The following is a 26,509-nucleotide window of genomic DNA, read 5'->3' as shown; positions in this document are numbered from 1 at the left end:
GTGAAAATGTCAAGTTTCATGGCTTGTGACAGATTAATAGAAAAATTATTTTAAAACTCTGCAAATTATTCATAGATATTGAGTAATCATCAAAAGTTGCGTTTTGTGGAGAATAAAAATAGGGCAAACTGAGTGTAGCATCAATCTCTAAATTAAGCGTTGTCTCTTTTTAAAATCATTTAAATTGTAGGCTTAGCAAAATAATCTTCACCTCAGATGAAGCAAGTTGTAAAATCTTTAAAATACTCTTTCATCATCTTTTGCAATGTAAATTAGGATCAGTGTACTTAGCACAATTTTGATGCATATAGATTAAATGATTAATACAAAATTAATGATTAATGTAAAATAATTAAAGCTCCATCTTTTAGTATCAGTATCAGAGACCCACCTGACATGGACTGCTGTTATTGGAAAGCATCCCTTTCTGGACCAGTCATCCCTTTTCTGTGACTTCAGTCTGGAAATTATTCTAATGACAGTAGTGTGTCAGGCATTTCATTATTTGAACACCTTGTCGTGGCCTCTTCTCTGCCCCTGAAATGCTGCTCTGTGCAGTCACTCCTCAGCACTTATCATGTCAGGGGGAGAGAACAGGGCACGACAAGGTGTCCAAGGCTTTACCTGATTTATGAGGAATGTAACTTGCAGAAGTAAATCTGGGCTGCAACCATCAAATCCAGACCTAAGTTTTGTTTCCATGTAGCTACATTTGCAAGATGTGATTGCTCTGAAACTGTCAATCTTTCTAATCTTTGTGGTCTACCTGTTATGCCTCCCAGCTGCCTGGTGAAAACCCCTCAAATGAAATTCAAGTGGTGATGGGAGATCAGCCACTAGCTGGTGAGCACTGCAATTAGTGTCTTTCCCTTAGCAGGGATTTTGCTTTTCCATCTTTAGTACCTGGTCACTGTCAGACACCAGGTGTAATGCCAGTAGAAAAAGTCTTTAACTTTCTCTCTCTATGCTGTGTTTAGTGCAGGAACACTTCAGAGAATGGGGAAAACTGTTCATGCTTAGTGTATGTGAAGGATATAAACAATAATGGAGAATATATTACTTGCTGTATTGCAGGGTGTTCTGCATCATTCTGCACTTTAGGGAGCATGTTGAGAGTTTCCTGAGAAGGGCTCGAAAAACTCATTTTGCTAAAACAGAAAAAGATTTTTTAAATTGATCACTGGCTGTGCATACATACCTGTCAATAGGAATGTGAGAATACATACAGCTCCACATTGATATTTCTGCAGCCCAGGTGCAAAGTGAAGCAAATCTTTGAACTGTAAAGATATTAAAGAGTGAGAGATGTGTGTCTTTTTAGTATTAAGTCTGAGTGATGATCAATAATTCTTCACTCAACAGTTCAGGGATGCTATTTTGTAGCAGGTCAGCACAACACATCCTTTGCAAACTTTCCTGAATCTTTGAAGCTCAGTGAGGTACCAGCTTGTGTAATGTACAGTATGATGCAATGCTTCCCAAAATAAATTCTGGCCAACAGTTCTGATCAAAAATGTTGGTCAAACTTAAATCAAGGAGCCAAATGATTTCCAGCTACTCTCAGTATCAGAAGGAGAACAAAATAGCCAGTGTACATTTCTTAATCCAATCATGTATTATGTGTCAATGTCCAGCTGCAATTTTCTGCCTTTGCTTTTCTCTGTAAATCATGCTGTAGAAACACACTGTAGCACAAAAATTCCTCTTCTAATTATGTGCTTTTCCCCATTGATTTGATTTGACGTATGTTTATATACCTCTAAATATAATATATAAAACATTTACAGCAACATGAGCATCTTAATTTTTCCAAAATTGAGAAGGTGAAAAGGAGGCTTCAGTGCAATATAAACAATGGACATAAGCTTCAAATTCCTAAACACAGAAGGCATAGAAATGTGTACACATTGCAAGTCATTAGTTCAAGCCCACCAAACGTTTCCTGAGACAATTACCTTCACTGCTATAAAATTTGCTTTGCACAGTCCTCTGGAGCGTAACTAATTGCTTTTCTTAACCTCCAGAGATTAAAGGATTTTGAAATGAACATATAGACAAGTAGTGACTTTAATTTCAAATCTAAGCTTTATTAAGACAAGCCCTATTTTATAAAATAGGATCATTAAGAGAATGTTTCATGTTGGAAATAGCCAATCCTAATCTCCTCATCTTCCTCCAGTCTTGAGAAATTGCTCTCTGCCTGTGTCTTAAAAATGAGATGCCACCTCAAATCATTTCCATCTGGCATCAGCTCTATGTCTCATCTTCAGGAGTACACAGACCCATGTTGGCACTTGTTTCTCAAATCCTTTTCCACTAGGGGGTATGATAGACTGTGACTGCATCTCTCAGAGAACACGCGGTGTGGTACTGTAATGCTGAAGCACACGCACACGAGGGAGAGGAACAGGCATGAAAAGCTTGGTGCATAATTTATGGAGATTTAAATCCTGTCATTCATAAATATAATTATAACCTACGGCTTGAAAGTGATATGGACCTTGCCATATTGATCACGCTCCAGCTCTGTTTATTCAGATCATTCATTTGTTGACAGGGAAAATATAAGAATGCTGTTAGTCGCAAAACAATTAATGAAAGGAAATACTTCTATTTTACACAAAGAATATTCTTTGTTTCTGTGTGTGTTGTGCACCCTCCCACCTTCAGATGGGAAATATAAACCCAAGGGGAGGGGATATTATTAAATCAGCAATCAACCTTCAAGTCATTTTGGTATAAACACTGTAATTATTTCATCTCTAGTAAACAGAATAAAAGACAACAGCACATAAGGGTGACAATTTGCAATATGCTTTGAATGGCTTTGTTAAAAAAAACCCTTATTATGACTGAAGGCAACATTATTGTAAGTTAAAGAAGGCAAAAGTTGTGACAGCCAAGGGGGGGGTAATTAGTTGGTAAAGTTCAAATAATAAATTTAGCAGGTCATTGCAACGCATTTTGTGTGGGGAGAAGTCACTATTTATTAGCCTTGAAGCCTGAACTGCTTACCTTTATAAAAATAATAATTGTAAAACAGTATAAGAAAAAAGTGATAAGTGCAATTACATTGCATAGTCCAGATACCTTCTAAAATTCACAGTCTTCACTTAAGTGAGTATAAGTTTATTTGTGTCAGAAAGAAATGACTACAAATTTACCTGGGGGTAATTGTAGTAGCATGCAGCCTCAGGAAAGGGATAGACCAAAAAATGCTGTCTGACATTTTTAACCCCAGCTGCAGCAGATGTGGGTGAGGCTCCAGCCTGGCCATTGTGGTTCCCGTGTTTTCTCCTGCCCAGCTGGGTGAGTGCAGGCTGGGGTAAGGAACCAGCCTGGAGTGATCCTCTGCTTCCCCAGCACCTCCATCTGTGGGAATGCTTTGCTTGCATTCATCAGCTTATAAAGCTGAAAGCAGTCTCATCTACCCAACTTAAAGTTCCTATTAGGGTGCATTTTATACATCGTGGAACCTTTTCTCAGGCTGGTTGACCTCCTGTTAAAAAGTCTTTTAAAAATATTTTGTAGTCAAATAATTACTGGTTTTGTTTAAATGTTCTCATCCAACACATAATGAACAGTGAGGAATTCCCTAAAGGGCATCTTTTGTTATTGAAATGTTTATTTATTGAGTGCTTTTGCCAGAAGCCCCCCATGAGAAAAATCTCATTTTATGAGCTCCTGAAGCAGTCAGTTCCCAAAACATCAAGCAGAAATGCAATTTTGACCAAGTAATCTCAAGGTCTTTTGTTTGCTTTTAAATAAACAGAATGCCACTGTGCAAAAAGTTGTGAAAAAAGCCAATTTATTTTCTGTATTTTCCAAATATTCCTAGTGAAGCCATGCTGATGTGGTGCTCAGGTGATTTCTTACATACAAGAATTCAATTGATACAGTAGAAGAAAACAATGTCCCACAGAGCAATATATGAGTGGGTGTTTTAAATGATTCTGAGATTTATTCTTTCCTGCAAAAGGATGGTCTTCACTCAGTATCATCCCACTTGCATGAGGAATTTTTTCCTCGCCCTGTTTTTTGTTCTTGTTTTCCCTGAGCAGTGAGGAGAAATGACAGACTTGGATCTTCCCATGTTCCTGGAGTATCCAGGTGGAGCCAGTGGGGTGGTTGTTGACAGGCTTCTCTCCTTGGAAATCCCTGTCTCTCACTGCCTGGGCTGTTCACAGAAATGATCCAGTTTTAATCTTTATGATTTTACTGACACAGGAAGGGCAGGGCTGCAGGGAGTGGGGCAGGACAGGACAAGTGGGGGGAAGTGGGGAGTGGCTGAGACATAAAACATTCAGGTAAGGGAAGGAGAACAGGAACCTTTTTGTCTTTGCTGATAGAGCTGAAGTATAACTACATTGTGATAGATACTTCGTGTTGGTTCTAGATTCTCAGTTATAATGGACTATGCAGTGAAGACTTGGGGGGAATATCTGAAATTGGTTTTTATTTCCCTCCTATCCTGGTCATGCAAGAGCTGCATGTATGTTGCTTTTATTTAAAGCAGACTGCTAATGGCAGTAAGCAGTAAGCACTGTAAGCTGGGGGGGGAATCAGAATTTCTCTTAGGTTGGCAACACAGAAAGAAGGACAGTGCAAGATTATTTATAGTATCCTGAAACAGGTGCATTTTCTGGTTGATTATACCAGGGTGAGTGACAGAATGGTCTGAATTTTTGTAAAGCAGTTATCTCAAAATAAAAATTACTCTGCAATTGTTGAATATTTTAATATTATGTTGAAAAAGGTTTTATAATTGCCTGACATTATTAAAAGTGTTTCTTGACCATTAGTGACCAGGCTTTTAGGTATCCTTTAGCAATAAAATCTGGGGTTTTTTCTCCCCTCCCTGTAGGAGTACTTCAAGAAAAATGATTGATTAATGGCAGTCCCTGTTAACTCCAGAATAAAATGTGAGCAGTGCATGCTTTCCTAGTAAAAGATGAAAGGATATTTCTTATTCTTATTCTTACTCTGATTCCCTTTGTGACCTCAAAGGGAAGTCTTGTAGTTAAAAAAAGGTTTTTTCTGCCTGAAATGGAAGAAGTTTAAAGGTATTTCTGTCTAGGATATATGTGATGCAATTAAGCACACTTCATTAAGTGCTCTCCATTCTATGATTGTAAGAGATTAACATGTTACTAAGAGAATAACTTAATACTTCATTTCAAGCCCTGCAACACAATATTTTTCAAGTTATTTCTTTTACGCAGCAATTTTTCAGATTTCATTCTCTCCTAAGCCATGGCCACAGGAAGTCAAAAGCTGTTACATGTACAGTTCCAGCCCATGCACTTCACCATTTAAGCAGCGTTGCTCTTCATAGTATAAATGTAATTCTTTACACAGATGAGTTCAAAAAACATTTGGAACTTGCATAATATATTTATGTAAGTAAACATTTTAAAAATAGTGCTGGTGTTTGGTTTTCTCTTCTCCTTTGTAAATTCTTGCATTATAATTTATATAGTCTCTTGTTCCCCAGAAATTTTTCTTCAAAAATACATTCAATATATTATTATGTGTGATTTTCTTACTTGTTTTGTAGGTAAGTATTTAAGTATAGCTGTAAGGACATCACACCTGAAATTTCTTCTTTCCTTTCATCAGATGTGCATGTAGGATGTTTATTGGGATAGACAGAGAATAAATGCAACATTACTAATACAAATTTATTTTTCCTTAAAATTGCACAATGATACTTTTTGGTGAAATCCTGAGTACATTGCCACTCTACATCTAATCACTACCTTCCTCTGTAAATATTTTATAGATTTTAATGCCATAAAGGACCATCAGGCTGCATGCAGAAATGTCTCCACAGAGTCAAATAATTTCCTCTCAAAAATTGTTCCAAGAGGTGATCACTTCTGTTGTTAAATGAGAAATACTTTGTGGTATTTTTTGGTCAAAAACAGCTATTGGATCAGATATGTCCAGAATCTCTCTCCACACATATTCTTGCAGAATATGATTAAGATAAATATTCTGATTTTCTGTATTGTGCCTCTGACTTGCAGTTGTGACAACAAGAACTGAAGTTGTGTTGATATTGGAAACATAAAATATGAAAATACATGTAATCTTCTTTGGATACTGAATTCCAGTGATGATCTATGCTGTACTTGAGTGAATAGCAATTTTAGTGCCTTCATTTTGCCATCTTCATAATAAGAATAGTATTTACAGGAGTGTTCTAAAGTTTAGTTAATGTCATTGAAATTCTTTCAGACAGGCAAAAAATACACACAGGAAGCCACAAGAGGTATAAAAATGTATGCAAATGTAGCTAATGAAGCAAAAGGAAGAGGGCTAAATGGTGTCTTAATAGGTTCTCTTTAAAAACCTATTTTGATAAGGAGTATTATGCCATGTCTCTTGATTATGAATCTTACACTTTTTTAATAATCTCTTTCAGCGTGCTGGGACCAGCTGTGACCTTCCGAGTGCACTCAAACCTCCAAAATATTTCAACTGCAGATGTTGCCAAAGAAGCAGGTAAGTCCTTGTCCTCCTTGCTCAAACTGTGACCACCCCCATGTCTGTTTAGTGTCAGTACCACTGCAGACACCACAGACACATCCTGTTCTCCCAGAAGACTGGCATTTAAAGGGAGAGATGGTTGAGAGGTGAGTGGTGCATGAAAATTTAAGTTTAACATCTCTGAGACCATTAAAACTGTTTGAGACTTCTTTTTTTGTCAAGAAAATTAAATGGAGGCTTGTAGTCAAGTTTCAGCTTGGTGGAAAACTCCAGTGTTGTCAAATCTTGCAAAAACACATTAGTCATTTGTCAAAGAGGATGTAATACTTTCACTTTTCTGATAGCTTTTTTTCAGGGAACAAAAATGTTATTACACCTTAGCCTTAATTTCTGGAACAAAAAAAGGTAGAAATATGCCTTTGTTGGTGTTCTGTTTAAACTATTTCAAAGACAAGTTAACCTGGAAGTAAGGGTTGTATTTCTAGAATTAAGCTGCTTCTGAATAAGTACCATTGTTCTAAGGACTCCTATTGGCTCCTTTTCAGCTTGGCTATTACCTGTGTTATAGAGTTGCTGACTACAAGAAATAATTCTGCAAGGTATCTTTAATTAATAACTGATTTGCTTTCAAATTACTCAATTGATGGGCTTTAAAAATCAGAATTAAACAATTTGCAATATTGCTTGAAAACAGAAACAAGGAAAGTTCATGTAAATAAACACTGTGGCCCCCAAACTGTTCATTAACTTCTCCTTTTGCTTCACCATGGATGAATTTAGTTGTAGAAAGAACTGGGGTAGTTCTTATGCCAGAATTTTCCTTTGCAGGACCCTTTGCATTGGAGAAGGGTCTTGTTAATTGGTGATTAAAGAGTAGCAAGGGTTTATCATGTCAAAAATCCCTGGATGTGCACTGTTAGAACTCAGAATTTACAATAAACACTGAATTATGTGACTCTTGAAAGGGTATGATTTTTTTTCCTGGGAAAAATTCATATGGCTTTTTTATAACAATGACCTCCCCTGTGTTGTAAACTTGTTGAATCCCTCTGAAAGGATCAACAAATATGTTGCTGTTGGTAGAAGCTGCCTGGATTGCCAGAGGCGTTTGACAAGGTCTTCCCAGAAGTTTCTAAGGAAACTTAATAGTTTCTTAGAATGTGGAATATGGAACAGAAAAATGGTGAATCACTAATTGGTTGGGAGGCAAGAAATAGAGATTAGGAATAAAGTATTAGTTTTCTAAAAGGCTAAGATAGTGAAAAAAAAAAAGTGTAAGGACCTCTGCTGGGACTAACATTCAACATAGTTATAAGTGAATTAGAAAAGAGTGAGCAGGATGGTGAAAAATCCTGCTAATACTGAATTATTCACAGTATTAAAGGTGAAAGTTGATCTTATAAAAGTATAAAGCTGAGTGAATGGACTCAAATGGCAGATGAATTTCATTGGAAATTACTGTAAAAAATTTCATATCGAGAAAAAATAGCTTTGCATACAAGGTTTACATAGTAATTTATTTAGTGTAGTAATAGGTAATTTGATGAAAATGACAGTTCAGTCTCCATTATCAGTTGAAGAAGAAAAATGTTTTTAAGAATTATTTGGAAAGGAATAGATAACAGAATGATATAATTTGTTATTTTATAAATATGTCCTTTGCCTGAGTTTAAATACCACATGTAGTATAGCTTCTCGTACCTCAGAGAGATTTGAAATTCTGGTTGAAATGGAAAGATTCAGGGAAAGAGAGAAGACATGATTGTAAGTAGGGAGCATCTTCCATACAACAAATGGTGAAGTAAGGAAGGAAACTTGCTTTTGGGAAAAAAAAAATAAAATAAAAGAGTGTGTTATGACAAAGGTCTGTCAGCTCTAGCGTGCATGTGGACAGGACTGTATAATTGCTTTTGCAATGCAAGAACAGATGAAACTGGCAGAAGGCAGGTTTAAAATAAATCTGAATGCAGTTTAAAGTTTTTCCAGTTGTGGATAATTAGGCTTACATGTTTTGAAAAATTTGCATGTAAGGAAATTAATGGAATTGGCATCCACTGAAATTTAGCAAGACTGTGGAAACCCTGTCAAACCCAGGAGGTTCCTGATGTGTCTTGACCTGTTCCTAACAAGCCACTCTGAAAAATAAAAATGTTGTGACATTTATTTCAGCAAAAGTCAAGATATAACATTCTGTTTTTTCTTACCACTAGAATCAAAGTAGTTGTTTTCAACTTTCTCAACTTAAATGCTGCTGAGAAAGTAGGGAGGTTCTGGGGATGAAATAACGCCACCCCAGAGAAAAGGCAACCAAGTGGTGAAGGGTCTGGAACATAAATCCTGTGAGCAGTGGCTGAGGGAGCTGGGGGTGTTTAGCCTGGAGAAGAGGAGCCTCAGGGGTGAGCTCATCACTCCCTCCAACCACCTGAAAGGAGGCTGTGGCCAGGTGAGGGTCAGTCTCTCCTCCAAGGCAAATGGCAGGACAAGGGGAAGAGGAGCCTCAAGCTGATCCAAAGGAGGTTCAGGCAGGATATTAGGAAAAATGTCACTGAAAGGTGGTTAAGCACTGGAACAGGCTGCCCAGGGAAGTGATAGAGTCACCATGTCTAGAAGTGTTCAAAACCAAACAGACATGGCTCTTTGGGATATGCTTCAGTGGGCAAGGTGGTATTTGGTTAAGGTTGGGCTTGATGATCTTGGAGGTCTTTTCCAACCATGATGTTCTATGATACTATGAATTTCTGCAGATTCACCAATTTAAATTAATATTTTATACAGTAATTTAATCTATTCTTTATTGCATTATTATCCCAAACATTTTCTGACATCCATTTGCTTAGTGAATTAAAAGTTTCAGGTTTTGATGGCTGCCAAAAGAGGTTTATGGGAATTTTACATAAGCTCCTCTTGGTATTTGAATGTGCCCATAGTATTGTCATAGCTAAAGCTTCTGTTTACCCTTTACAAAAAAAAAAACAAAACAAAAAAACCCCAAAAACAACAACAAAAAAAACAAAGAAAAATAACTCACAGTTCTATTCATCCCTCAAATATTTTAAATCTTAGAAGTATCTTATTCTTCTTTTCTAACTCATGAAGTTGCAGTGCTTGTCAATGTACTCACTAATCAGTTCATTTATTTAAAGCAAACTTCTTACTTCCAGATCTCTAAGCCAAAAATAATTTCCCTTAAAAAATCAACAGCAGTGTATACTTACATAAGAAGTTTTTTCAGGCTCTAGTTGTAATTATAAATTTTTACAGTCAACGGTGTCTTGAAGAAAAACATTCCAAGTACTTAATTTACCAAGGGAAGCCAAAGGAGAATAAATCAATGCATAGTTCCAAGGCAGGCACAGGTAAATGCATAATTCTATGCTGTACTGCTATTAGGTAACTTGACATCCCTCCAGGATCTCGGAAAGCAGATCTTGTTTACAGAAAATGAATAGACCAAACGGACAGAAGAATTTCACAGTCTGTCACATCCTTAGAAATGAAAATAATTTGGAAATTGAGGTAATCAGATGCCATAATAATTATAGGAATGTAAATTATTCAGATTTACAAAAAGGAATTTATTTGTGCAGTTGTTAGGTACGTGAAAGTCTCACTGATAGCCACAGGAACAGTTTCTGTGCAGCACTTTGGTCTTGTTTTTCATGTACCATATATTTTAGTAACCAAAATGGATACACTTCATATTTTCCTTGCACTATTTAAGGTTTAAATATAGGGAACTATATTTAAAGTTTTCCATCCTTCTCTGTGAGTTTGAAAAATGTGCAGGTTAGAGAAGGCATGGGACTATTTAGCAACTATATGAGGAAGTGAATGACTTAAAATATCCACTAAAAACAGAGATATGGAACTATGATAATGAAAATGGTTTCCTCTGTTGTCTTGGAGTTTGAGGTTCATTCTTCTTGGTGCACACATGACCTGTCTTGAGGCAAAATAAGGTCTCTGAAATCCTTTAGAGACATTCTTGGTGATAAAACTTTTTTTTCCCCAGTAATTCACAGTTCCAATTCTGTGTAAATGTTTTGATTACTTTTGGTTGTTTTTTTTTGTTTTTCTTTTTTCAGTTTCTAGGGCTACATAATTATGTGGGGAAGCTGACAACAGAGTAATTTAAAATTGTGAATAGCTTGCTTTCTCACATCAACAATACCTTTATTTGTTCTAGAGCAGGACACCCAACATTTTGCCAGCTTTACACACTTTGACATTCAAATGATAGAATACATCTTTCATCAAGTAGCTCTCCTCTGGCCTATTTCTGTTTAATAAGTCAGGTTCAGTGGTGCAGTGTAATTTCATCTCAAGGTTTTGAAGAAATAAACTTTCTCAAGACATTGGTGACCTGCTTTAGGAGTAATTACAGTTGGCACGACATCATTTAGACAAACAAATGTGTTATTTCTTTTGTCTTCAGTTTAAAGGTCAGGAGAAACCTAGCAGAGAACAATTATCAGTAAGATAACTCTGTATAAAATTCTAACATATTTGATATAGAAACGAGGAAAGAAATTGCTTTATATGTAGTCCAGAATCCTGCCATTTAGGCAAGGACAGTGATAATTAGAGTAGTGGAAACTTCTGAAGTCTCCAAGCAAAGAATTTTGGCATCAGGTGCCTGTCATGGTCGTATATATACTGAACACATGAAAAAAGAGATGTAGAAGTTTTGGGCACAGACTCTCAGCACTGCTGAAATGCCTTTTAATGTTAGAGTCATGCTCACATTTCTTTTTGTATTGCATTGAAGTGCAACAGTTTATGTGTTTGGGTAAGACTGAAAAGCAAAGGGCTGTGTGCATGGTGTAGGCATGGCAGTGATGGGGACAGACAGCACAATGAAAGGCAGTGCATAACCAGATATTAGGGAATTAACAGGTCTTGTGTGCAGGATCTTGTGCCTAAGATTCCTTGTGGTACACACCAGCGTGAAAAGTCAGAAATTTCAATTTATTTAATGGATATATAGGAAGATACAGAAAAGTTTTTTCAATTTTTTCTTTTTTTTCTAATTTCTGTAACTTTTAAATAAAGCATTGTTTTGGATGGTTTTGGGATTAGCTTTTTTTGGGGCTTTTTTCTTACTTTTCTGTTGCCCTGTTGGTGAAATTCACGTTTTCACACTGTGTATGGTCTGAAAGGGATTATTATTCTGACTTAGAGAGTAAGTTGTTCAATCATACAAATTTCTTATCTAAAAATCATTTCTCTGTGAGCAATTTAATTCTGAAAATAAAACATCACAAAATTAATTCTGCTGAAACCAAAAATGCAAAAATAATATATTGTTATTCAAATTTTACTGTATTATGCAATATAACCAGCTAATTTGAATAAATACACTGCATCAAATTTATTGGAATAGATTAAAAAACATATAGAATTTCTCAGCAGTTTTAAATGAAGGCAAATGATTAAATCTGTGGTTTTACAGATTTTGAGATTTAACATCTGCAAATTTTGGTCATATCCCATCTGAGCTGAAATATCCATGACAAAAAAATATGCAATAAAACTTTTTGACATTGAACATGAATATTTTTGTTGAAGTTGGCAGCTCTAAACAGACAAAACACCTCCTTAACTTTTAGCATTAAGCAATTCTTTTGAATGAAATTAATACTTCAGACACCTTAGAGTTAACTTATCCTGTGTAGTGTTTTCAGCTGCTGGTGTCTTATTGGTTTGGAGTGGTCCAAGATGCCATAGTTCTGCTCTTAATTAGGATGAGTAAATGGCTGAGCTCTTCGTGAGCCTGGATCCAGTTGGTGCAGAAAGTATTTATGCCTTATTCTGCCTCCAATGTACTGCTTCTCTTGCTGACATCTTGGAATCTGACAATATGTTTTTGTGCTGGTTTTGTAATAATATCTACCTTGTTTTTCATTGTGACTGTCAGAGCAGGAGATATGAATTCTGTGTCATCAAAAAGGAGGAAACTTCAATTTCAAAACGCAAAATCATTACAACCAGCCTTGGATTTCTTGCTGACTTTTGGTGTAAACTTTGCAAGGCTTGTGAGAAGTTTCATCAAGATGAACTCTGTTGCTTCAGGCACCAACATGTCCATGCTGGCAGAGTGTCTTGCTTCTTTTTTCTACCCCACAACTGTGAGCAACAATGGTCATTTTGAAAGTATTCATTGCTCAGTCACTGTCAGATCATAATTCAGCTGTGATGAAGTAAACAGAACAAGTTTAAAGTCTTCAGAAGAATTCCTTACCTCTGTTTAGATTTTTGTAGACCATGCAATTAGATATCTTGCTCTCTCTGAGATGGTAACAAAGAATGTGTCTGTGAATAATTTGAAGTTCATCTTTGAAGAGAACTGACAGCTTGTGTGTCAGAAACTTTGAACAATGTGGCCAGGAGGCTGTGAAGTTCATCTGATTTCACTTGCCATGTTCCTGGTTTAAGTAGGATTAAAATTCTTCAGTCCATAATGTGAAACGTAAAGGTTTGACAGGTCTTTTTCCATTCCTACCTCTCTTAAGTCTTTTGGTGCAAATCCTAATTTCTTCTACTCAAGCCTCCTTAACTCACATTGTCCTTTTTCACCTCCTGAGCCCTCTGTAGTGGATCGATTTCCTTTCACCTACTGTATCATCAAATCCATCTGAATTATTTTCCTCAAATCCTTCCATTGCTGAATAAAGGATGTCATTATGGTTTTGAAGATTATTCAGAAACTGAACTGTCTCCTGCAGTACCAAATGTCTGATACAGTGATTAATGAGTTTTCAAGATGGCATTTCTTCCCGACCTTGTTCTTACGTTGAAAAATAGAACAAGTCAGAAGTGCTACCATTCAGAAAATGTGTCTCAATCCTGAAGAACAAGTACCTTTGGTTATGACTCTTCTCCATGGACTTCCTTCTAATTATGCTATTCCTTGCTGTGATTAGTAAGGGTGGAATTAATTTTAAGACACACTCCTCTCCTCTAAGAAAAACTGTGAAGTAGCTAATTCTAAAGATAAATATTTCTTTCTGTTTTAACAGAAAATTGCAGAACTTCCTTCTGTTCAACTCACAAAGTGATGTCAACTATTCTGGCATAAACCCATAAATCCAGCTGCTTAACTATTGGGAATGGTAAAGCTACTTCATAATTTTGTAAAAAGGGGAAGGAAAACAGAAAGAGTTAAGTAGCATTCTGTAGTTAATAGTCTTTAATTTAAAGCAATGATAATTTGTCATTGCATTCTCATGCCTCTTATTTACACCCATTAATAGAAAACAGTCAATTAAACTAAAATAAGGAGATCTACCATTGGTGTAGAATAGATATTAGAATATTGTGGAATACAATAATTAATACCTGAACAACACAGTTATACAAAAGGTTCAACGGAACTATCAGAATTGAAACTTAGATTGAAACTCATGTATTTCTGTTAGCTGGTTTTTTTCTGAAATCCATAAGCAGGCCTATGGAGACTAGTAAAAATAAGTCTTCTATTTAAGTAATTTATGTCATGGTTTAGAGGTTAATAGAGATTTTAAAGCTGAATTTTTTAAAGAGCCCTCTGGTAATATATCTAAATGCATTTTAATAGTGAGAGTAGAATTCATCTAAATCAGTTGCAGCTGTCTAAATGTTAGACATTTATTCAAAAATAGTTGCCTAGATTGCCTCTACATTCAAAGAGAAAAGATAGATTATATGAAGTGACATTTATCATAGGTGGCTAAAGGTTTGAGAGAGAAATCATTACTAATATCCACAGAATCACTGAGACATTTTTGATGATAGAGCTGCCATGCATAGATCCTGCATGTAAATCTGGGGAGATTGGTGGAAGTCAGGATGGTAGAATTTAGTACGCTGGAAAGCTTCTTCTAGTAGTTGCTGCTTGGTAACATAGTCAAAAATATTTTTTTTTTCCTATTGATAGATCTCTTAAAGTCTTCTGATGCGCATCCTGATTTCTTCTACATAAGTCCCCTTTATTTACATTTTCCTTTGCTAACATATTTAAAGCTCTTTAAGCATTCAAAATTAATTTAAGATCAAGTAAAAATACAAAAATTTAAATTTTGATAAATATTACCATGTGTGATACTATTAAATAACCAAATTTCTTCAGTTGGCTTCTTCACACCTACAGAGCTGGTAATCCAGAATACAACTGCCCTGTAGTTGGAGTGCAAAGTGGTTTTCTTTCAAGCCAAAGAAATCTCCCAATACATTTTTGACTATGGAAGTGAAAAGTCTTTTTTCATTTAAACTTTCTACAGATTTCCATGCACAGATGTTTGAAATTGAACCATACATTTTTTGTGTAGGATGATTTTCAGTTGGTGCAAATCAACAAATAGCTGCTCTAAAATCCATGGCACTGAGAATGTGTGACTGAAACAGAACACTTTCATTTTTTGTATAGCAACAGTACTGAGGGTCCCACTGTGAACATAGCATCAGAAAGTTCCCACACTAAAATATTTTAGAACTAATTTTATTTCTTACTTAAAGCTAGCAGAAATCCCCAATCCCAAGACAATTGCTTAATGTTCTATTTCACCATATTATTTAGCCAAATTGCTTCAATTTTGAATTTTTATGAGCAGCAGCACATTTTCCAGGAAAATTGAAATATATATGCAATATGACATATACAGCAATAATAATTACAATTCCAGACATCTCTAAATGTTATAGTCCTTTAATAAAGTTTTATGCATTTTTGTGCAGTACACTTAAGATGCTATATCTGTTTACAGCAGATCCCAAGCATATTAAAACAAATTAATTAGGAATGCAACAGTTAGAAGATATCTGGTAGTGCAAGTCTATACCAGGCAGCTTTTCTATAAAGAATAGTTTGGCTATGTGATTTTTTTTGATGGTTATATAATTTCTAGGTAACCATAAAGAAGGGAATTGAAGAAACTCTGATTTAGGTCAGATAGCACTGTAGCCTCATCTCTACCTTGAAAAGAACAGACAGTACTTTCTTTTCACCTATTAGACAGATTGATTATAACTTCTCAAAATGTGGAACAACAAGATTAACCTAACGATTTTGAAGCGCGCATGCAAATAAACACTAGGCACCATGTGGAACAGGGATAATGTGGAACAGATAGTGTTCTATTTTAGTTGGTACAAACAGGAAAATAGTCTTTATCTGATGTAACTAAATATCCTATTTTTAATATATGAAATTGGATGATTAGCAGTCTTGTGATTTTAGCTGATAGCTTTCGTATCAGCCAAAGAAGAAAAATTGTGAGTGAGAGCAGTGCTACTTCAGGAGTCTACAAAAAAATAGTTGTTATTTAAAGCACAAGAGAAAAAACTGAAAATCAATATACTCATCTTAGAATCAGGCTGTTGTCCCTTTTACCTGGAGAAAAGTAATAACATGAAAAGGCCCTTCTCCAGAAGTGTGGTGTTTTGGTAACAGTGTGTAAGGACAGCTGCCCTGAACCTGGGAGCAGTTTGTCCTCTTGGTAGAACATGATTTGCAGGTTGACATCTGGGGAAGGAGGCACAAATGTGACCTGGGATGAAAGGGCAGGTGGGGGTGTTCTGGCTGAAAAAGGCTTAGTTGGAAGGTCCAGAGGATTCACGTATCATCTGTCTTGAAAATAGGCACTTGCATGACCTTCTGCTGCTGATAGCTCATGGAGGGATGTATCTGAGAGGGAAAGTAATGAGCTCTTGATAGTGGGACTAGGGATTATTTGAGAGTTTTGGGAGAGTTTTTGAAGATAAGAGAAGTTTTTTGGCAGTGCTCACAAGGGCACACTTGTCAGCAGTGTTCAGACCTGTGTGTTAACATTGCTTTCATTTTGAGCAGTCATTCTTCTGTGGACTGAAGGCTGCATCAGCAGCTGCTGCTCCTGCCTGATACTTTGCACAATTATTAGGTAATGTTGGGACTACTAGGCAAGGGACTTTTTTTGCATTAATTGGTTATTTTCTGGACTATCTCTGGCCAAAGAAAGGCTTTCCCCTCCCCACCCCCCGCCCTCCGAGCTTTCCTGAACTCCAGATGTCCATTCTGACATGCAAGATAAGGTCAAGTTGGATTTATCACATTTGATCTTGTTCTTATTTGGGGATGATGTTTTCCATTGTCTGACAAAAGTTGTTTGCAGGATTTAGAAATTATTGACTGTTGTTATAATCTGCAAATACTTAAATCTTTCTAGCATTACCTAGTCTTCAGGAAAACGTTAAATCCCTTTGTTATGTTTAAAAGATATTTTCCATAAAATTGAACCTTCCAGGTTAAGAGAAACTGCATGACTTTATGTTGGCTGAGGTCAAAAGACATCTCTAGATTTAATCTAGCCATAGATTTTTCATGTAGTACCTGTAAATTCTCTGCAGCTCAGTTTTCTTAATTGTAAATCTGAAAAAGGAACAGAAAAAGGCTTTTTATGAAAAAAATTAAGCTATAATGTATAAGTTAATTCAGAGGATAGACAGTACCATCACCACAGGATAATTATGATCATTTGTCTCCGTGCTCCTTCTGCTGCTTTTAAATATATTTTTTCCTGGTTGCATCAGTGCAACAAAATCAAGATGACAGCAGTCATAAAATAGTTTTGGTTGAAAGAACCATCTAGTGGGTTATTTAGACTGATCCCCCCTGAATTGTGATGGGATTGGCTGGCAGGAGATCATATAGAAAATATTTGATAGTCTGTTGGGAAAAAAAAAAACCAAAAAAAAAAAAAAAGAAAAGATGAGAAAAAATTTGTATATGCCAAAATCCAGAGGGTGCCTGTTGGCAAAGTTTTATAGACATCTTAGATCAGTAACAAGAAAAGGTGGGTAGCTACACCCCATTACTCCTTCCTAAACAGCCAGGTAATTACTTTTGGCATTTTGACAAGTGTTTGCTGGAGTGAAGGTCAAAGCTGTCAGCAGAGAAGATCTATGCTAATCTGCTCAGCTGGAGAAGTCTCAGGTAGCTAATGTTTTGTAATTAGAAGTTGTGGAAACCAGCTTTCACTGTAGTTTTGCACCAAGCACAAGTGAACTAATAATTCAGAGTAATGTCATTTATCAGAGTTCATAAAAATTAGCTAAATGGGTGCTTAGGAGTAATATGAATTTGGAGAAATATGGGAAATCTGTGGTAAAGAGTAAATGTTTATTTGTATGCATATATGTGTATGTGTGGTATTATATATATATATACACACACATACATCATACATGTTAATTATGTATGTGTGTATTTTAGCTATACACATACACAGAGATAAATAATGATGATACTTTTAATTTTCATTGAAAAATATTAAGGAAAGGAAAGGAAAGGAATGCACTTATTGTACTTAATAAAGGTGCTGGAAAAAACTTGCTGGAAATTTCAAATAAAAAAATTCAATGCATGCAAAATATTCCCATTTTTCTTGTAGGTATTTTCACTTCCTCCATCACTATTCTGTGAATAGATTTGTTTAATCTAGAGGACTTTTAAACTGCTAAAATACTTTAGCAAGTTATGAGAAAATAATAAAGAAAAAAACTCCAAACAAATAATTGTATTAATACATTTATGGAAACGATGAATTTTTTATAGTATGTGTCATTTATTTTATAATGTTGATTGTCTTTTCCTTGTGTTGTATTCATGTCTTTATCAGACTAAACTAAAAAATATTGTTCTCTCTTACCGTGGTGTTCTTCATGTTACGGAAATTGTCTCTCTTTATATATACATATATATATGTGTGTGTGTGTGTGTGATAGAAACAGGGAATGTTTCAGAGGAGTTCAAGCTGTTCAGCTGTGCCCCTAAACTCCAGACAGCCCCTCAGGTCTGCAGTGATTTCACACACAATTAAGTGTTCGTTCCCTCTGATTTTGTTTTGTGAACTAAAATACCAAATACAGGTATTTGGTGACCATTAAATTCTTACTGTGCATGGAGAAAGAATACAGACCATCAAAAAGTAATGGTTTGGGACTGATTGGTGTGTACTGTGGAAATGGAGGTCAGGATCTGATGGCCAGATCTTAGACCTAAACCTAGTGAGAGAAGGTGGCAATATTTCAGCGGTTGCAGTCAGAGCTGGAGTGGAACTTCACTGGCAGCCGTCAAACCATACTGGTTTTTTGGCTGAGTAGTTTTTAACCTTGATCAGCTCTGCCACACAAACTGTTGAACTCTAACCAATCAAGAGCCATGGGGCTGCAGCACTGAGGAAAATATTCTTCTGACAAGTTTTGATTTTACATATAATCCAGAGCAAAAAAAGATAAAGCTTTAAATCTAGGTCTGAAGAACAATGGGTTAATCTGAAACATAGACTTTAATTGAGAAAAAGATTTTTTTTTTCTTCTGGATTTCATTATTGAGCTTTTATAGCAGATGATTAAACCTTTTTCAACTGTTACATCATTGCAGAGAACCCAGAACACAGCTCATTTTGGAAAGAGATCAGAAAATGCTTCCTTTTTTTCTCCTCCTCATCCTTCCTTCCCTGAATGGATTTTGTATATTATATTATTTGTTCTGACATTTCTTTCCTTGGCATTTTTCCTCTTCATGGGAAACCATGTATTCAGTATCTTCATTCATTTAACAGCTTGAGGGTATATCCTGCACCCATGTGCAGCAATATAGCTGTAAATCTCACATTAACATTAATGGGAAATGTGCAGCTAAAATCAACTGCACTGGGTGCAGTTACTACTCTTGGCTGTAAAATGTATTTGCACATTCAAACAGGAATTATTTCCACTTGAGAACTGGGAAGTCAGAGAGGTTATTATGCTATTTTATACTAAATTAAGAGTATTTTAACATTATTTTTAAATATGTTTTGAACTGAGAAATCCACCTGCTATAGAACCTGTTATTTTATGTTGCAACTTAATGTTTTCAAAGTTAGGTCACAGTCTAGAAAAGTAAGCTCTTTTTACCTGGCAGCTCCCAATGCTGTACTTTCTTTAAGGTTTAGTAAAATATGTTCGTGACTATTATTTGTTGGTAAGTTAATATCTTTCCAACTTTATTTTTAAGAATCAGATGCCCCTCTCAGCTTTTCTGATGTAAATATGGATGTATCAAAACAGTTGCGATGGTTTTCTCAGTCCTCTTGCAAATCTGCTTTTTTTGTCTGATCCCTTTTCCTCTCATTCTATCCAAGGCTCTTTTTCCTACTGGCAGCAAAGCTCTCATAGAATAACTAAATATCTGAAATCAGCAGTGGGGACAAAAAAGAGTTGGAAGCTGGGAGATGTGGTAAGGTTAGAAAAACAGGTAGGGGTTGATGTTTGCCTAAGTGACAGTATGGACAAGGGAGCTGATTCTCTTCTCTGGTTATTAAAGTGGTGATGAGGCAGTGTTTGGATATTTATTACATATTTTTCTACATATTGCTTCTGCTTCTCTGATACTCTTTGCCAGTATGAATAAGTGCATCCATCTCTCATTTTATATTGGTTTCTTGCTGTGTTAGATGTAGGTAAGGAGCATCAGAGAGTTTAAGAGCTCTAATTTGGTTAAACTGTTAAACTGTTAAACTGATATCCATTATATACTGATATCTGTTATGCAGCAAACAAGCATAAATGTTACAGTTGGCAGATATTTATGTGTAGAGGCGTATGTACCAAAGTGAATTATAACTTGCCCTTAAGAGTTTCAAACAAACTTAGTGGAATATTGCCATACAGTTAAATAAATCTTTGCTTCAGACAGAAGGCAGCAAGCATCTAAGAATCCTCATTCCAAAAGATGTGTACATGTCAGATTTCTTCACTGAGGAAAAGCAGAAATGGAAGCTCTCAGGACAGAATGGTCAGTAACCCTGCAGAAAGTCCACAGCATGTTTTCGCTATCACATGGATACCTTCAAGCTCAAGTTCTGTCACCCCTAGGAACAGGCTTCAGTGTGGATTTTAGTGTGCATCTAGTAATGGCTATTAGTGTCCCTGGTGCCACTGATGAGCATCCTTCATGCTCCTAGTCCCTATTCTGGGGAAACACTTGCAATTCACCATGTTCATTAAGCCAGTTACTGGTTTAATGAACAGTGCTATCATAAGAGGGAAAACTGAGTTTGGGGTAGAACCTGCAGAAATATGAAACCTATTGCTGGTCAAGCCCTATCCTCACCCAGGCACTTGTGTGCCAGTCTTTGTTTATGGTTACAGGTGCTGAAATTGGATAGTACATTTATACCCTTTATATTCAAAGATACTCTGCATTCTTTTGACACCTTCATCGCATTAAAGAGAGAATTCCTAGAAACCAATGTACATATTTTTTGAAAAAGGTGAAACCAGATGTGTTTGATTTCCATATTCTTCCTTCTGAGCACTGCTGGAGATATGATACATGGATAAAGGAACCAGATACAGCCATTCATATAGAAACCAAACCCCTCCAGGGCAAAATCACTTTTTACAGATTTTAAATGTACCATGTCTTTCTCTGTGTTGAGACACACAATTCTTTCTTGAATTCTTTTTTTCATGTCTGAAACTTCAGTTATAGCAGTAATTTCCATTCTTCACCATTTTGTTCAGGAGCTGTTGTACCTGATAGAAATGCACTTGAGTGCATCTTCTATTTAGGGAGATCTTAAAGAGTTCTTGAACATGTTCCAAAATGTGCAGATGGGTTCTGCCCTTGTGCCAAGAGAGGCAGAAGTCACAGCAGTGTCCAGGGAGCCCAAGCTACCACAGTGCCTTTGTTGGAATCACTTTTTAGAGGCTGGTATTTATCATGATAAATCCAAATGTTTATGATTTATGGTGAAATAGTTATTTTTAATTCTGGGACGCAGTGAAAAGAAAATATCTTCCATCTTTTATTTCCAAGAGTTTTTAAACTTTCAGAATGTTATATATCTGTGGACCTGACAGTTATCTTTTCTCCAGAAGATTTTCAGAAAGATTATAAGAACAAAAATTCCCCCCAATGTTTTAGATTTCTGATGAATCCTGAGTGATGATTACCAAATTCACACATGACAGTTATTTTGATTGTTAGCTAAATTCTTCTGGAAAGATTTTTGTATATAGAAATGAGAGAGTTCCTTTAAATTTATATGTCATAAACCTTCACAAGTAAGTATGCTTGGCTAGTTCATCTTTTATCCTAACCCTGACATATTTCTTTTGAAAACATTACAAGTAAAAACATGACATTCTAATTTCCTTTCTCATTAATGTTATTATTTTAGTTTATGAACATTCTTTGCTGCTTTCCAAAATCTGCTCCACTTTTAATTTTTTGGGGCATAATTTCCCACATTTTAATAGATATTTCTTTTTATCTGTAATTAAATCCATAACTTGTTATTCTCAGAAGGTTATTAGGGATTGTGACTTGACTGTTACAAAAAATGACTTAAAGAGGCTCCTAATATCAATTTAGTGTAAGGATTTAATTTATTATTCATTAATTTTGTATTCATTGTAATAGCAGTAATCATTATGAACTCATTGGGTAGGTATGAGAATGTCAGGCACACTATATTTCCATAGAAATTCAGTTCATTAGTCATCCTTAGCAAAACATAAAATACCATTTAAGCATTATTGCTGTCACTTGTTTCTTTATACTTATATGCATGTTATTTTACATAAATATCTTCATATGTGTAAATGGTACTGAAATTTAAAAGCTTCAATACATGCATAGACTCCCTTGTCTGTCCTTATAGCAACGTAAATTTTGGTGGCTTAAATCAAGATAGTTTCACTCAATTTATGACAGCATATGACAGCATATAGGCTAATTTCACATTTTATTTTAAAGAAAACACTTTCAAATATTGTTGGTTTACATTGGCAGAATGTGTTGATTTTTTCATTCATACACTTCTGCTTTTTAAAAAACCTTTCAGTTTAGCAATGCAGAATTTTAATTTTTGTTTGAAACTAATTCATAGGTGCATCAGAATGTGTAATTTTCTATTTTAAAATGGGAAATAATGTTTTCACTTCATTGCCTTTATATATTTTGAAGTGTTCAGAATAGAATTGCAATTTTTTTTTCCATAAATACCTCAGGTGCATCATTCTTAACTGTCCCATATTTCTGAGACTGCATCCTTTGACTGATAAATGATTCTGCTCATATTAAAAGGAATTAACTGAATACCTTAGAAAAAAACAAGTGTATTTAGCATCATGCCAGCTAATTACAGTGGCTACCTTACAGCTCAGTGTGGAATTGGACTTGTCCTTCTGAGCACGGACCCAATCAGTCATGGTCAGTATTGTGTCAGCTAACTCAATTCTTTGTAATCAAATTTAAATGTAAGAGTGGATTTCGTCTCCTCTAACTCAGGTGTCTTTCGTTTTAGCTGCTTTAAGTATAAGCCAGTCAACCTTGGCTCCTGTCACAATCAGTGCAGTGCAGTAAGTGCTTCCAGAGGGTAATACATTTCATCCCATGAGAGGTGTCTGTCTCATCTGGAACTCCTCTATCTCATCTATCTCATACATGTCTATCACACTTATGATTGGTGTCTAAGACAGGTCAAGTATATATCATCCCCCTGAGGATCCTGTTATTCTCCATTAACTACAACAGGAGCCTTGCTTAGATTTCGGACTAAACAACATCTCCCAGTGAAAGCAAATCCCTCAGATCTCTTTCCAGCAACCTTAGAGCACATTTCAGAATTAATATGGCCATGGAAATCTTTTGCTAAGGGGAGGGCAGTATTTCCTGGAGCAAGGTATTTCCACCTTCTCTTGTGCAAAGAGGATGGGTTGTACCTCCCTAAGCCCAGCGTGGTCTGGTAGCAGTTTGGGCACTGAGCAAAGCTTTGGCTGCCAGAAGCTCTTTCAGAAAAGTGGTGTTTTCTCATGGCCCTCAGTCACCTCTGGCCACCCCATACTGATATCTTAGGTGCTTGGGTCACCTCAAAGGGCATGTGCTGCTGTGTTTAGTCAACAGAATGAATACATGGGGGAAAAGGGCAAAGGATAATAATTTGTTGCCGATGGCTTTTAAAAGTAATTTTCAAATTGTTTATTCTACTTCAGTGCACATCTAGCTTTTGCTAAGAGCAAACTTCATTAACTTTAAAAATTTAAGTAATGCACTTAATAACCCTCTTACAGAAATTACTACAGCATTTTCAGTTCTGCAGCAGTCATTGCCTTTGACTCCTCTCCAGGCAGGCTGCCATGTTTTAGCAAGTAAAGTTTGTGATGGAAGTAATGTCACCGCTTTGCACATCACTGTGTGGGAACAGCAGGTCTTTTTGAAAAATGTTTTCTCGTAGGTTGCAACTGATATTTAAATTGATTTATTTTAAAGGCTACCTTGGTTTTGATATAAACTGTCACTTATCCTTACCTTTCTCCCTCAACCTGTTTTCCTTCCACCTCTGCAGAAGTGCTTTGCGTTATTGTGGCCTGAAGCATCTCTAAGTGTTCTAGGAGCATCTGATTTGACAAAATTATCCAATATAGATAAATAATGCTGCTTGCTGCACAAACTGCATATGCATAAGCAAATCTCTGTCTAAATTGCTGAAAAGAACAGCAAAACACAACAGTGAAACTTGAAATCCAAAATGCATACATTCTAAAATTCTCCTCTCAACTTGCTCCTGATTCTTGGCAAAGGCTCTTGTGATTTTAAAAAATAAATAATCCTTACTTTGTTATTTCCTGAGAATATTTATAGCAATAGAGGCAGGGAGATCCCTTCAGACTGTAACTTGAATCTCTGCTCATCATCACACTGTAACACTCCCATCATGTTTGTTCTTTTAGGAGAAACTTTGGTTTGTCTATCCCCTTTCCTGGATATTGAAGAAAACTTGGGCACAAAGCAGGTTGCCAAGGAAAGCTCTTCTTACATCATTACAAACCTGCTGGAGGAGTGTGTCTAGCTCAGTCTCTGGAGGTTTGCAGACCTTCTGTGAGACCTTCTGGTTTGTGCTTTGTTAAAAAAAAATCCCCAAAACACAACAACATTGAGTTTGGGGAGTGAGGGAAAGGGATGCTGAACTTGAAGAGAACAAATATTCAGTGAATGTAATTCTGTCAGCTTCACTGATAGACCATTAGCCTCATCGAGTATGCAACATCTTTTTATTTGTGCCACTTCCTAAAATATCTACTGTGTTATTAAACAATGTTTTTAGTGATTTTAAGAATAATTTCAATTTTAGTTGTGTTGAGAATAAAAATTTCAAGGAATGCCATTTTGGACATATCTTAATTAGCAGCTTTGAATGTCATTGTCTTTAAAAAGTAAGGAAATAGCCATATGCTACTAAATCACAGATGCGATATTTGTCACTTTTACTCAATGTGATTTTCAATTTTTCAGTATTTTCTTGTGATTTTTCTCAGCTCTAATAGAGACAATATTACATGCATTGTTGGTTGAACTGAGACTGAATCATCTCCCTATTACAGGCAAATGGAGTCTGAAAGTCACCAGCTGAAAAATTTATACATTCACTGAAAACTACACAGTATGACTCTTATGGCACTGAGAATTAAAACTTACACAACTTATACAGCTTTATTTACATGTGAAAGATTTTTTTTTCTCCAATGAAGCTGTTTTGTTTTTGTTTCGTTTTTTCTTAATTTCTGTTTTACATACAGTAAGGTCATGATTGTAGATCAACTGAAATGACATTCTTTTTATCCATGTGATATGCAATTGCACACTGCTGTGAAAGAGAAAACCCCTCAAAAATGTATGCTTCTTTTTCACAGCATATATGGCTAATAGTGGAACTTTTCTCTTAATAAACAAAAGCAAAATCTCTTTTTGTTAAATATATTTACTGATATATCCACCATTTTCCTGCCCTTTATTAACTACACTGGGAACTTATGCAACCGACTGATATGTCAGCATGTCTCTGCAGATACTTAGGTTTAGGTGTCTTCATTTGAGAACTGAATTCCACCCATACCTTCCTCTGAATTTGATGCCCTGGCACTTTAGTGCTTCTCAGTTATAAGCACCAAAAAAGCTGACTATGTTTATTAAGTGTAGGTCTTGCTTGGCTTTTCTGCACAAGCTATGAGAGACACATTTCAGATTGCAAATTAGTCTTAAACAAGGCTTAGGGAATGAAAACAATTCTGTAAATAACTGCTCATTTTGGGGTTTCTGTCAATAATTAAAACATTGATAGTTGCTTGATGTTAAGTAGTAATAAAGTTTCATAAAGGGATATCCTTAAATTTTAGGAAGGTGAAATAAACAAAAAGTTTTCTTCAGGTGATTTTTTCCCCTGTTGTTTTCTAGTAACAATGGTTTGTACTTTTATTAAGCATCTGTACCACGTTTCCAGCAAAAATAAAATAAATGGATAGGTAGTTCATTTGAATCTAGGAAAATAACAGTTTTCTTCTTGCCATAGTATTTGAAAATTTTACATCACTTATTAATATTAATTTTATAATGTCATCCCTTTGATAGCAGAGCTAAACAAAAAATTCCTGCTTTCAACTTATTTTAGTACATTCACAATTCAGATTCCTATTAATATAGACTGGAGATTGTGATGTAGATTGAAACTTGTTAAAAACATTTTTTTTCACATTTAGGTTAAAAATAAACTGAATTTAATTCTGTCAATATTAAATCTGTCAAAGAAACATTCTAAATTGCTGATTTTTGATACTGGAAAATTCAGAAATCTGTTCTAATTTTTTAATATATATTTAATGAAGCAACAGAAACAGTATATGGAATCCATAACTACCACGTGCACATATCAGTTATTTTGTACAATATGAGACCTGTGCTTTTTGTAATTTCAATACCAAAATGTCATTTCACTATCCAAATATTTCTATTATTTCACTATTTCAACATCCTACATTTATTTTGAAATGCCTCTCAATTACATTTCTTATTTCAGACTCTTAAGTGATTTATGTAGTTCATCTCTCTGTGCTACAATACACATAAAATGGAGTAATAAGCACATGCAGTTGGATAGATTATCTCTCTGGTAGAGACACACCATTGCTGTGCAGAAAATATCTCCATGCTATGCTTTGTTCTTCCCTTCTCTCTTCT

The 26,509-nt window shown here is 35.6% G+C and overlaps 1 protein-coding gene across 1 annotated transcript in view; it reads left to right on the top strand.

Moving 5' to 3' along the window:
- Positions 1–26,509, top strand: part of PTPRN2 (protein tyrosine phosphatase receptor type N2) — a 625,844-nt gene that overhangs the window by 273,093 nt on the left and 326,242 nt on the right. The window contains exon 11 of the mRNA XM_033074413.2: positions 6,428–6,507. Within this exon, the coding sequence (XP_032930304.1) occupies positions 6,428–6,507 (80 nt within the window). The remainder of the gene's footprint in view (positions 1–6,427; positions 6,508–26,509) is intronic.

The sequence above is a fragment of the Catharus ustulatus genome, chromosome 1, assembly GCF_009819885.2.
Source record: "Catharus ustulatus isolate bCatUst1 chromosome 1, bCatUst1.pri.v2, whole genome shotgun sequence".
NCBI classification, from domain to species: Eukaryota; Metazoa; Chordata; class Aves; order Passeriformes; family Turdidae; genus Catharus; species Catharus ustulatus.
This window is presented reverse-complemented; position numbering and strand designations above follow the sequence as displayed.